The following is a 12,859-nucleotide window of genomic DNA, read 5'->3' on the forward strand; positions in this document are numbered from 1 at the left end:
ATGACAGGTTTGCTTTGAAGATAATATTCTACACTTCGACTAACAGACAGTTTTGACATTTTTTAAAGCAACACATACTAGAAACTGTGTTTCTGCTATTAGAATGATATTTTAAATCAGTAATCGAACTTCAAAGAAAGAATAATGTACTCATTCATTGAACCAACACATAAATATTTATCTGGGACTCTCCTACTGTTTTATTATGTTGATCGCTGAAAATAATGTCACTGAGAAAAAGTCATAGGATGACTGTGTAAAAACCTACTGTCACAGAGGAACTGTGGGAAGGAGGACCTGAAATTATGAAGTCTTAAATTCAGTGTTTTAAAAGCAGCTTTATTAATTGTAAGCTCATGCAGCAATTCAAAATAAGTTTGTCCACGGAAGGAGTGAAGAAAAGCTACTTTAATTAACAGATCCACGCTCGTAATTAGCGTGTCAACTTTTTGTGCGCAAATGGATGTTTCCAAAGTACTGAAAGTATTTTCCTTTTCTCACATTAGTTGCTCTGCCATCTTCCAAACAATCTTGTTAAAGCATTAAATTACTTTACAACCCTCCTTTTTAACTTCAGGACATCTGCGTGAACCGCCGACAGTTCTCTTTGAGTGGACCCCAATTACTTCTCTGGGTTTTTTCATTTACATAGTATCTTTTTTTTTTTTTTAAGTATTCATTTTAGAAAAAGAGAGAAAGGAGAGAGAGCACGTGTGGGAGCGGCACAGGGAGAAGGATAATCTTAAGTGCGTTCCGTGCTGAGTATGGAGCCTGATGGAGGGTTTGAGGTAGGACTTGATCTTGGGACTCTCATATCACCACGTGAGCTGAAGCAAAGAATCTTCCATTTAACCAACTCAGCCACCCAGCTGCCCCAATAATATCTAACTTCCCGACGTTCATGATAAATCCCATGCTGTGTGTTGTGAGATCATGTCAAGGACCATGTGTATTCTCAGGCAAACATTAACATTGGTGGAAACATTAACGAGCACTGGTTCAGTATGAATGACGACTCAACAGAAACAACTGCATGAAGACTAGTTAGTGAGAGCAATTTTTTACTGATAGAAAGCTTTTAAGTTGTGTTCTACAGATGTGAATGTAACAATCTATGGGAAAGATATGTAACAATATATGTAAAGCTCTCTGCGTTGTACACACACATACATCAATAGGTTTGTGTACACGGCTCTTCCCAGGGACGGTTAAGATCTGTAGGTGAATGGCACTCTCGGGACTTTCTTCCATTTTTTTCTCCATTTCCAAACTTACAACAAATAAGCAAAAAACTAGATAAAAACCGGTAATAATTAACGTCGGTCTCTCTAGGTGACAAATGATGCATTCACCATTGTCCTGTTTCCATTTTCCAACAATGGGTAATGTTAGTTACCTATGTTGATACGCTGCTCTCTCTTACTTGCTAGGTTTCAACAGAGAACGAAAATCTTCATTATGTTGAGATTGATTAGAACTTATTACAAGAAATACTATTGATGTGTAGTTTGTCTACAAAGTTGGTTATAAAATGCATAAAATTTATGTGAGTAAATATAGTGTCAGCAAGATAGATCCACGCTATCTTACCAAGAGCACAATAAAGTTAAATAAAATATCCAAATAGAGCGGTTTAGGCAGGCATCAAAGAACAAGGCAGTCAGGGACTTAAGGAGTCAGATTGCAGAGAGCTGTAGGACTACAAAGTAGATGAGTGATCGACTAGGGCTAGAGGTAGGGGAGTTAAGGGAGGAGGCCTAAGGGGTGCGGGGTTTCCTTTGGGGGTGATGAAGCATTTTTAATTTGATTGTGGTGATGGATACACAGCTCTGTGAATATGCTGAAAGTCAAAGCTATTAAAAAAAATCACAGAGAAAAGAGAGCTACATTAAAATGGTCATTACATTCTCTGCCATCGCCTCTTCCCCTTGAGGCATTTGCTGATCTCGAATGTAAACAGTCATCTCAAATGAGCAGTAGCCAAGTAAATATTGCTGCAGCTTCACAGAGACCCGGTCTCATAGGAGTCCAAGATGGAAGTCCAGGCCTCCAAGCCAAAAGGAATGATTTTGGAGAAAAGAGGACCATAGAGGAAAGAGACATACCTTCCATACGCAAATTTTTCTCAGCTATTTGCTGAATCTACAGCTCTAAGTGCATAGAACAATATTCAAAAGGGAAAAAATACAGAAAGCAGTTGAAATGTGACTTAAAAACTTAGCAAATAATTTAGTAAGCTCACAGTTTTGGAAAGGCAAGTTTCCACGAAGGAGGGAATTTCAGTGAAGATGTCATACATGCTTATACTCTAAATTTAAGGGTAAATCAGAACTATGACTCAATGTGATAAGCCCTGACTCTATGTAGATAAATCAGTGTGTAGGAGAAAATTTATAATATTGAAAGCCTAAAAAAGCTGACAAATTCATGATCTAAGTATTGAGCTCAAAAAGCTGAAAAAAAAAAGTGGAAATTATACAAAGGAGGAAAAATGGAATTAATGAAATGGCAAGATATATACAATGGAGAAAATAAATGCCCAGGCATTGTTTCTTTGACAAGACTAGTATAATTTATAAACATATTACAAGTCTGATTAAGGGGAAAAAATGGTACAATATCAGGAATGAAAAGTTAGAAACCAGTAATATGACCATTACAGATAATGGGCATACTGTAGTTCTATGATACTAAATTAAGACAACTTATTAAAACTCTATAAGAAAAAAATACTACCTCTAAATCATCTTATATCCGCTACATACACTGAATCAGTAAAATCTTCCCAGGAAGAGAACTCGGGCTGAGATAAGACCCATGGGTGAGCAAGATGTTACAACAGGAAGTCCCCAGCTCCTGTCCTTGTCAATAAACAATGATGCAGCCATCCACAGACAAAAATGCCTTTTTGGGAGCTTGGGGATCCAGGTGGGAGGCTGTGAAATTTCAGCGAAGCCTAAGACTGAGGAGAGCTGCTTGGAGGAGGTGGGGCCACATCTTCACGGCAGGTTTGCCCACATGGTCCCACTTGCAGACTCAAAGGAGTTGCAGAACCTGTGCACTGAGTCTGACTTGGCTCTGCGTCCTGCAGCCAGCTCCTTCTGCTGCTGACCTGGAGGCACACGGATGAGCAGGTGCTGGCTCCAGTCAAAGCCCAAACAGTCGTTCTTAGAAGATGGCAAAAGAAAATGCCTTCACGATTTGGGGTAGATAGAGACTTACTAAATGGTGCCTAACCAATATTTCTTTAAAAATGGGTAAATTGAACTTCATTAAATCTATAAGCTTCTCATCATTTAAAGATGCCATTAAGAGAGTGAGTAGACATTCTGCTACTGGTAGACTGGTAGGAGATATTTGCAATACATGTATCTAAAGAAGAGCTTGCATCCAGAATGTGTATATTGCACAAGAGAGAATGGCTCAATGGCCAGTACGCGTGTATAATGACCTTGAACTTTATCAGGGGAAAAAAGCATAATGAAATATGTTTCCCATACACATGAGAAAGTGTAAAATTAGAATTTTACAAAATAACAATATGAAGTGTAGGCAGACATATGGAGGACCCCTAATTCTTTTAAAATGATGATGGTTGTGTAAAATTGGTCCAGATTCTTTACAAAACTCCCTGGTATGACCTATGATGCTGAATATAAGCATACTGTGGCTCCAGGAATTCCATTCTGGACATACACATGTGCACCAAATGACATGGGTGAGAATGTTCATAGCATCATTAGTAATTGTTTAAAACAGAAACAACTCAGTTTTCCATCAAGAGTAAAATTTACAAATATGAACTACTTGTTCAGCGAAACACTATAGAACCATGTAAAAAGGGCAGGTCATAATTTTGATTGAAAGAAAGAAGAGATGCAAGTGTGTCTAGCGTATAATCCCATAAATCTGAGCGAGAGGCAAATGCATCTTGGATGATTTTCATCAGAATAGTCCTTACCTTTGATGCAGGGTGTAGTCAGTGAAATGATGCAGGAATGAGGTTTCTGGGACATTATGTTCTATATGTCACTATAGGTGGTGTGATATAGGGGTATTGACTTTGTTAACATTCGCGGAGCTATATAGGGAAGATTTATATAGTTTGCAGGTCATAAAAAATAAAATAAAAATATGGATATTACTGGTATCAAAATATTGAAACTCCTAGTAGGCTGCCCCAAAATTGTGTGGTAGGGAGATAGAGGGGAGATAATTGTGGTGTAGAACAACAAGGACAATGACAGTAATGAGAACAAGAACAGGCACTAGTCATTGGCATAAAAGATGGGGAGAGGGCGGCAGACAGTAAAACCACCCTCCAATCTTTTGAAGCAGGTGCTCTAGTTACCCTGCTTCATATAGAAAAAAAAGTTCATTGGGACAAAGTTACTTGCCAAAAATTACAGATATTTACTAAACTAGAACTGGAACTGGAACCCAGGCTAGATTCTTTTTTTTTTTTTTAATTTAATTTTTTTTTATTCGTTTATTTGTTTATTTACAGCATAACAGTGTTCATTGTTTTGGCATCACACCCAGTGCTCCATGCAGTATGTGCCCTTCCTATTACCCACCACCTGGTTCCTCAACCTCCCACCCCCCACCCCCACCCCCCGCCCCTTCAAAACCCTCTGGTTGTTTTTCAGAGTCCATAGTCTCTCATGGTTCATCTCCCCTTCCAGTTTCCCTCAACTCCCTCTCCTCTCCATCTCCCCATGTCCTCCATGTTATTTGTTATGCTCCACAAATAAGTGAGACCATATGATACTTGACTCTCTCTGCTTGACTTATTTCGCTCAGCATAATTTCTTCCAGTCCCATCCATGTTGCTACAAAAGTTGGGTATTCACCCTTTCTGATGGAGACATAATACAGGCTAGATTCTTAACCCCATACTTTTTCTTTGCATACAAAAATAATTTAGATTAAAAACATCTCATTTTGAAGGAGCAATGACCTAGTCCTAAGGGAAGACAGATCTCCAAAGTTTTATTTGGTTTAAAAATAGGGGCACCTGGGTGGCTCAGTGGGTCAAGCCTCTGCCTTCGGCTCAGGTCATGATCTCAGAGTCCTAGGATTGAGCCCCAGGTCCAGCTCCCTGCTCAGCAGGGAGCCTGCTTCCCTTCCTCTCTCTCTGCCTGCCTCTTTGCCTACTTGTGATCTCTGTCTGTCAGATAAATAAATAAAATAAAAAAAAATAGTATGTAACTTTACCGGCATGGATAAAGCAGCAGAGGGGGATAATAATGTAGAGGCCATAATCTTGTCTAGTTACTAAAGACCAGGTGTTCCTGATGTTCCTAATTGTTTTATACTGATAGCTGTTTGCTAGGACATTACTATTCTATTCTCTAGAAGTTACGTGCCAGTTTTCCTTAGTGCCAGTGAGGTCTTTGCAACTTAGAGGAAATTTTTTGAAAACAATAAATAGGTCATGTCTGCCAAAGGTAGTAACAGAATTTAGATACTCATTTTCTGTGTCTCCCACATTTCCCAGTCTGCCAAGTACTTTCTTTGCAAATCATTCCATTTTATTCCTTAAAAAAGGAGTTTGGAACTGGTGGAGTTGAAAGCAAAAGATCTTTAATTGTTTCATTACAGCATTTTATCATATGTTTGCATAAGGTAAATGTGTATTAATTATATTTGTATTTGCAAATTATATTAGCTTCTAACTCCTTTTTTTTTTCCCCCAAAATGATGGACTTTGTGATCTCTGAATCAGGATTTTTTTTCTCCTTATTCAAGTGATTTAAGGCACTGATATCTCCCACATTCCCTGTGAGGCCTTTATGGGATGTGCCCTGTTTCCGGCCAGAACATTTCTACTACTTTGCTGACTGGCTCCCTACCTTAATTTGATGGAGGAAAGCTTTTTATGTGAATTATGTAAGCACAAAATTTGGCAAGGAAGTGAGAGGGGAAAAAAAGCTTAAAGACACCATAGTCAACAAAGCCAGTGCTTATTCAAAACACACACACATGCACACACACACACACACACACACAATCATTCTCAGGAAGCACAATACTTTGCCAATTTTAACTCGAAGATTAAAAATAATCTTATTTTTAATAAGATTTAATTTAATAAGAACCTAAAATTTAGGTTCTCAGACAGCGCCCCTGAAATAAAATTCCTCCCTTCCCCCTCCTCCATTATGGCTAGAGCTTAGAAACCATTTGAATCTACACATCCACACCACAGAAAGAGACTGGTGAGTGTGGGTATCATTAGATTTATGCCATTGTGTACCCTGTGGTGTATTCTAATTCCGGTCCCTTTGATCTGCAATGTGATGCCTTCATTGTCACAGATTTGAGGTGTCTGGTTTCATCACAGCTAGGCTCTTTCTACAGCAGGATTTCTCAGCCTCAGTACAATTGATATTTTCAACCAGATAGTTATTTGTTGTGGGACTCTGTCTGGTACATCATAGGGTGTTTCATAGCATCTCTGGCCTTCTACCCGAGAGATGCCAGTATAACTGCCCCCCCACTGCCAAACTCAGTTTTGACAATGGAAAATGTCTCCAGACATTGTCAAATGTCCTTGGGAGGTAAATGGTTCCCAATTGAGCACGTATGTCCTACAAAATGAAAACAAACTACAGAAATACAGAGGAAGAAGCAAGAGGACATTTCTGACAATCATATTTTAAGATGTTCTAAGTTTTCCAGGAGGATCTTTATATCTAGATAATTTGGACATTTTCTTTTATAATAAGAGAGGTAGGGGCCACAGCAGTGTATCCATCATTGCAGATCTGACCTCTTGCCATTGGCTGCACCATACTTGGTCTTCTTTTGGAGGTCAGCTCGTAATAATTTCAGTTTCTTTTGAATCTCAGTCAGAATACCTATTTTCTGATCCAAAATGGACAATAACTGGGCAATGCAAAAATCAACATCACCGTTTACCCCACCAGCTGTCTCCTGTATGTTTTTCCCCGGCCCTTGGCTTGATTCCTTCCATGAAGTCCTTGTATCCTCTGCTAATGGAGTGGGTAATGTTTCAATATCTTTAGCCTGTCCTTCCTTCTCACTCTGTATATCACCAGAAATTTTAATAAATCCATTCCCCTGAAGGGATGTTTTTGAATCAGTAATGTGATTCTCCAACATCCTTGGCACCTCAAGTCCAACCGGATAGAGACAGCGATGGTGGGGCCTTAAATCCAGAGTCAATTCTTTCACTCTGTTTGCGTATCTTAAAGTGTTGAGGGTGTTTTCACAAGAGGCCATCCCTGGAGAAATCGTAGCAATCATACAAGTGGAGGAATTCTGGCCTATAAAGGAGTCCCGGAGCACCTGCGTCAGTTTGCTGGCTCTGAATGGGGTGTGAGACTTGTTCTGACCCAAAGCCCGGATGCATTCTTTGAGCGCCAGCAGACTTTTATTGATCTCCGCCCCTTCCAGCTGCCTTTTCCTGTTGGCTTTGGCAGTATCTGCACCCCTTTCGTTCCCAGCTAAGTCAACGAGGGAGAACTTGCCATGCAGTTTCCCTCCTGACTTTAGGATGATCTGGAACACAGCGTGGCTCCTGGAAGAGTGGGCATTGACTGATGTCTGTCCAGAAGTCCGACAGCTATTTCCTACTTCCACGAGGTTCAGCACATCCTCCACACTACACACCTCTTGCTCCTGCAGTCCGACCACCTGGATTTGCTGCTTGCCGTCCTCAAGGACTTGCAGCTTCTTCTTCCAGTTCAACAAGTCATATACCTTGCCCCCGTAAATCTCAAAAAATGTCCCATAGACTTTGAGGTCCAGCTTCTCGTAAGCTGTGGTTCTGAGCAGGAGGAAGACATCCTGCGCCACCAGGGCATAAATGCCTTTAGAACAATCTTGGTCCCTTCCTGAAAAGGCTCCGCCCATGGTGTGCGTTTTCCCACTGCCTGTCTGCCCGTAGGCAAAGCAGGTGGCCATGCCCTTGCGGAAGATGGACTCCACCAGCGGTTGGGCAGTGAACTGGTACACTAACTCATTGGAGGCAGTGTCATCGAAGGCATGGTCGAAGCAGAAGGTCTGGTTCTCCAGGTAGCGAGTGAGGTCCACCTTTTGCTTGGACTCATGCACCATGACCACGTTGTCTGAGGGGATGGTGATGATGTCCAGGTCCTTCATGGTGGTCTCCCGCTGGTTGAGAGGACGCTTTCTCACGCAGACGCAGATCCGATGGTCTTCCCGGGGCTCCAGGCTGGACACCTTGCTGCAGTCCAGGTGCCTGCGGTACTCTTCGATCATGCGCATGATCTCGTAGTTCGGGTTTCCCGTGTTGACATTGAGGGCGCGCTGGGCTCGGATCTCCAGTTGCAGCCGCCTGCGCTTCTCCCGCTGCTTTTGCAATTTCTCAATTTCCCGAAGGCAGGGAGACTTTTTGCGCTTCATCAGGCAAGGATTGCTGGGGACTCTCAGAGCCAGGCTGTCCCCCGAGGGCGTTTCGTTTTTCTGCGGGATTGCGGCAATCCACCGCGTGCCGGTGCACTGGTCCCCGATGGCTGAAGAGGACCCCAGAGACAAGGGCAGCAGGGAGGACGCCGTGGGGTGTTCAGCCGAGGCCAGCTTGGGGTTCAGCAGGAATATGGTCTCTAGGTCAACCTTCTTACCCTTTTTGACTCCTTTTTCGACCCACTCTACCGTGACCCAAGAGTTTTCTCTCTTGATCTCTGTGACCACAGCAAGATGGATCCGCCCATCGCTGCGTTGGATCGCCACGCAGATGCCCACTTGGACATCTCCCAAGGGCGGCTTCAAGGGTTTCAAGGATGCAAGGCGAGGGGCGGCAGGGAGGCATAACTGGCTGGCCATGGTGAAGGATGGAGGTGTCAGGGCTCGCTTTCAGGGGCCCTTGGGGTTGGAGCAGCAGGACCAGAGCCCAAGCCAGCCTGAAGCCCCCAGGGCACTGAGGCGCTTGTAGTTTGCACCTGCCTTTGTGAGTCCCTTACTAGGGCTCCATCTGAGCCACTGGCGTCACAATGAGATGGAGACAAGAGGTAGCGGAGCCTGGGGGTCGCTAGGTGAAAGGGGGGCGGGGAAGGGGAGTCGGCACATTCCTGATTCTAGGTACAGAGACCGCTGGGCTGGAAGAATTGTTCTCTGCCACCGAACACAGAGGGGTCGGAGTTAGCAGTGGGGTGTGTGTTGCGCGGACATGTGTGCTCCAGCTTTGGGACTATCCATTCACCCCTGCAGTCTTGACCTGCCGCATCAAAGCTAAGCGCTTCCATTTGGGAACCAGGCTGAACCAGTCCAGTCCTTCAGTGACCAGCAGGATCAAGTGAAGGCAAATCCCGGGCTTCTAAGGACAGGATCCCACAGAAAGTCCTTCAAACCAGATAGCCTTCTTCCGGCCCGCACCCCGTCGAAACTCTCTTGACTTGAACAGTCACAACTTAAAATTATTCCTGCTTAATGGGATTTCTCATTACAAAATCAAAATGAGTGGAATGTAGTGGGTTCTTCTGGTAATTTGCTAGTAGGGCACGTCCTTTGGTGTAGCCTCTGGGGTTGCAAACTCAAAGTGTTTATCACATTCCAGGTGGTTCTGATAGCTAGAAAGTGAGTTTTGTTGCATCGCAGACACCGCCATTTCTGAGAGTCTTTCAGTAATTACCTTTCTAAATTCCTTCAGTAATTACATGACTGGCCTCATTATCCGTAATTTGGAGAGAAAGGAGGGACTGTTGGTGAAAACAGAGAATTCATCTTATACCTCCTTCTCATCCCAAAATGTGTGTGTGTGTGTGTGTGTGTGTGTGTGTGTGTGTGTGTGTGTGTTTCTTTTAGAAGATGTTAGGATGGGGCCGGTGGGATGGTCAGGGGAAATGGAAAGGCACTTAAGCTGACCAGAGGCAACCATATATTTTGGCAAGTTTGCAGATTTTTTCCCTCTGGGATGATTTACTTGCAAAACAAAAAATTGACATCAGCTGCTAGATAGGCCAACATGAAGATTAAGGTGACATTTTCTTTTCTTCCCGCATATCACACTGGCTTTTGCTAAGTCTGACGGTAATTTCAATGACAGCCCCAAAGAAACGTGAAGTGGCCTGGTGTCCTTACAACCCTCCTTAGGACCTAGGGGACAATATGGAAACAAATTGTTGTTATAAACTGACTTCTTTTTTTTTTTAAGATTTTATTTATTTATTTGACAGACAGATCACAAGTAGGCAGAGAGGCAGGCAGAGAGAGAGAGGAAAGCAGGCTCCCTGCTGAGCAGAGAGCCCGATGCGGGACTCGATCCCAGGACCCTGAGATCATGACCCGAGCCGAAGGCAGTGGCTTAACCCACTGAGCCACCCAGGCGCCCCCGACTTCAAAATATTTAAAGTGTGCTTGAAATCAGTTTTTGTTTTCCTTTTGTTAAGGACATTATGGGGATATGCTTAATTCCTCTATTTTTCATTAAGTTAACTTTTAAAAAAATTTGCTGCTTTCAAGGTTTTAATATATTTATATATATATATATGCTTATCTATATATCTGTAGATATTTTGTATATATACATATATAGATCTACACACACACATATATATACTTATGTATATTAGCCTTTATCTTTGAAAAAGTGTAATCTCTCTCAAAATTACTCAAACTCTACCTCTTCCAGGTTAGGCACGTTTTTATACCTAAGCCAGTGATTTTTTTTTTTTTCTTTATTAAATAGACAGCAGAGGGGCACCTGGGTGGCTCAGTGGGTGAAGCCTCTGCCTTCGGCTCAGGTCATGATCTCAGAGTCCTGGGATCGAGCCCCGCATCGGGCTCTCTGCTCAGCAGGGAGCCTGCTTCCCCCCTCTCTCTCTGCCTGCCTCTCTGCCTACTTGTGATCTCGGTCAAATAAATGAATAAAATCTTTAAAAAAAATAAATAAGTAGATAATAGTTGTCAAAGTCCCAGGTGGTCATGCAAAAAGAAACTAAAGTTTATTTTGCTGTCCAGCATACCCATAAAGGCCTTTTCAGCTATTTCAGGGCCTTTCTTCCCATGTTTTAGTTCTCTTCTTTATATATATTTTCCCTTGAATGTCTCATATATTTCCATTGTCTATTATCATATATGTATATATGATTTTATATATATATTTGGAGAAAGGGAGAGTGAGAGAGTACACTCAGGTATTTTTAAGTATTCTTAGTAGTTCCAGCCTCTACCCACTGACTTCTCTCTCCTCCTCAGCCCATCCTAATTTGGAGTGAGATAGTCCTTTCCCCGCTCCTAGAAGTCTTCTGTAACAGTGACATCCTTTCATCTCGCAACCAGTCACAACCCTGCTTCCTGGGCCATCCTCATCCAGACAGATATTCCATCTGTTTCTCATGCTGCTCCTAGAGTTACTCTAACAGCTAATTCTGTAGTCCATGGCTGCTTCCAAACATTTCCGTAGCTCTCCATCACCCTAACTGATACAGTACAAATTCCATTCCAAAGCACATGGGACACATTGCCATCTTGCCTGCCTTCTCATTCTCAAGCACACGTAGTCTAAAATTGAACCATACAGAAGAATTTGGGTTCCTTCCATCATTTTCTTTTTCAAATTACTAATTTCTAGCCCAGTGATTCTCTGTATTAGGGTACATGAAATTCACCTACAGAGCTTGTTAAAACAGATTGTGGGTCCTCACCCTAATGATCCTGATGCAGGAAATGTGGGGTTGAGAATTTGCATGTCTAACAAGTTCCCAAGTGATGCTGATGCAGCTGGTTCTAGGCACATGGGCCTTGGGAATCCCTGTTTTAGCTCTTGGAACAGAAAAGCTTCTCTGTCTCCCTTTCCTTGACCTCTTTGATACCTATCTTAAATATCACTACCTCTGGAAATGCTTCTCTGACCTTGTTGAGAATACTCAGGCAAAATAGCATGAAATGGGCATATCCCTTCCTAAGAAATAGTATCGAGTACTGGTTGGGTTTGTTTGATCAGGGGGACTCCAAAGCTTCATTTTTAGGAGTAACTAAACAAAAATTCCCATGGGTAAATATAATAATCTGTAGAGAGTCACTTGAGTGCTTTTACAATTTTGATAATCTGGAACTACATTTGCAGCAACGATTTTTTATTTAATAATACAAAATTCAGAATTCAGTTATCATTGACATAACCTCCTCCTTTTGTGGAAACAGTCCATCTCAGAAAACACTGTGAATCCTTATTAATGAGATCAATATAGCATTTTTCAAAGTGTGAAGGCCTAGATAGAAGTTATGGTATCATTCTGGTCCAAGACATAAATGGCCATTTGGTAGATGAGCACTTTCTCCAGGTTAGACCCTGAAAATTAGAGACATGCATTCTTTGACTCAGTATAACCAAGCAAACTATTTCTGTGACATTCTTAACCACACGCTGCTTCCTAAGCCAAAGGCATACTATCCTCAAGGATCTTTCCATTTATGCTATTAGTATTATTCCCTATTATCCTATTATTTATATTATTCTATGTACCTGTTCGAAACCTATGCCTTGAGAAACAACTGCTGTGTCCTCTTTATTTCAAGTTCCCCCTTCTTTTAGAAGCTGAGCGAGTATCAGGTGTAAACTCCTCAAGAGAGGATAGTATGGGAAGAGGTAAGCATAGGAAATGAGCTTAGTAATTTTCATTTATTAATTACGTACCTGCTCCCAGGTTGGGCCCATCAGAGTTATTTTACGGGACAGAATGTGATTTCTAGTTTCATTTTAGATGCAAACCTCCTGGGAGAAACACATCAAATAATCACCTTTCTAGGACTGTTTGGACATCTAGCAGCTGGTCAATGTGTTTGATCACCTTGGGGGTCTGTAATTTTCCGGTATATGGATGCAACCTGAGGTTGATTTAGTTCTTCAGAGGAGCTCAGTAAATTTTCC

General features: G+C 42.0%; 1 protein-coding gene across 1 annotated transcript; it reads right to left on the reverse strand.

Annotated features, from left to right (window-relative positions):
• Positions 1-6,759: 6,759 nt before the first annotated feature.
• KIF2B (kinesin family member 2B) lies at positions 6,760-8,940 on the reverse strand. Its single transcript, XM_045986384.1, has one exon. The coding sequence runs from the start codon at positions 8,812-8,814 to the stop codon at positions 6,760-6,762; it is 2,055 nt and encodes a 684-aa protein (XP_045842340.1). The 5' UTR covers positions 8,815-8,940.
• Between the last annotated feature and the right edge of the window lie 3,919 nt (positions 8,941-12,859).

This window comes from Meles meles, chromosome 18 (assembly GCF_922984935.1).
Source record: "Meles meles chromosome 18, mMelMel3.1 paternal haplotype, whole genome shotgun sequence".
Classification (NCBI taxonomy): Eukaryota; Metazoa; Chordata; class Mammalia; order Carnivora; family Mustelidae; genus Meles; species Meles meles.

Bases quoted from the DNA above. Each gene is read 5' to 3' on its own strand.
- KIF2B (XM_045986384.1), bottom strand. From the start codon at position 8,814: ATGGCCAGCCAGTTATGCCTCCCTGCCGCCCCTCGCCTTGCATCCTTG.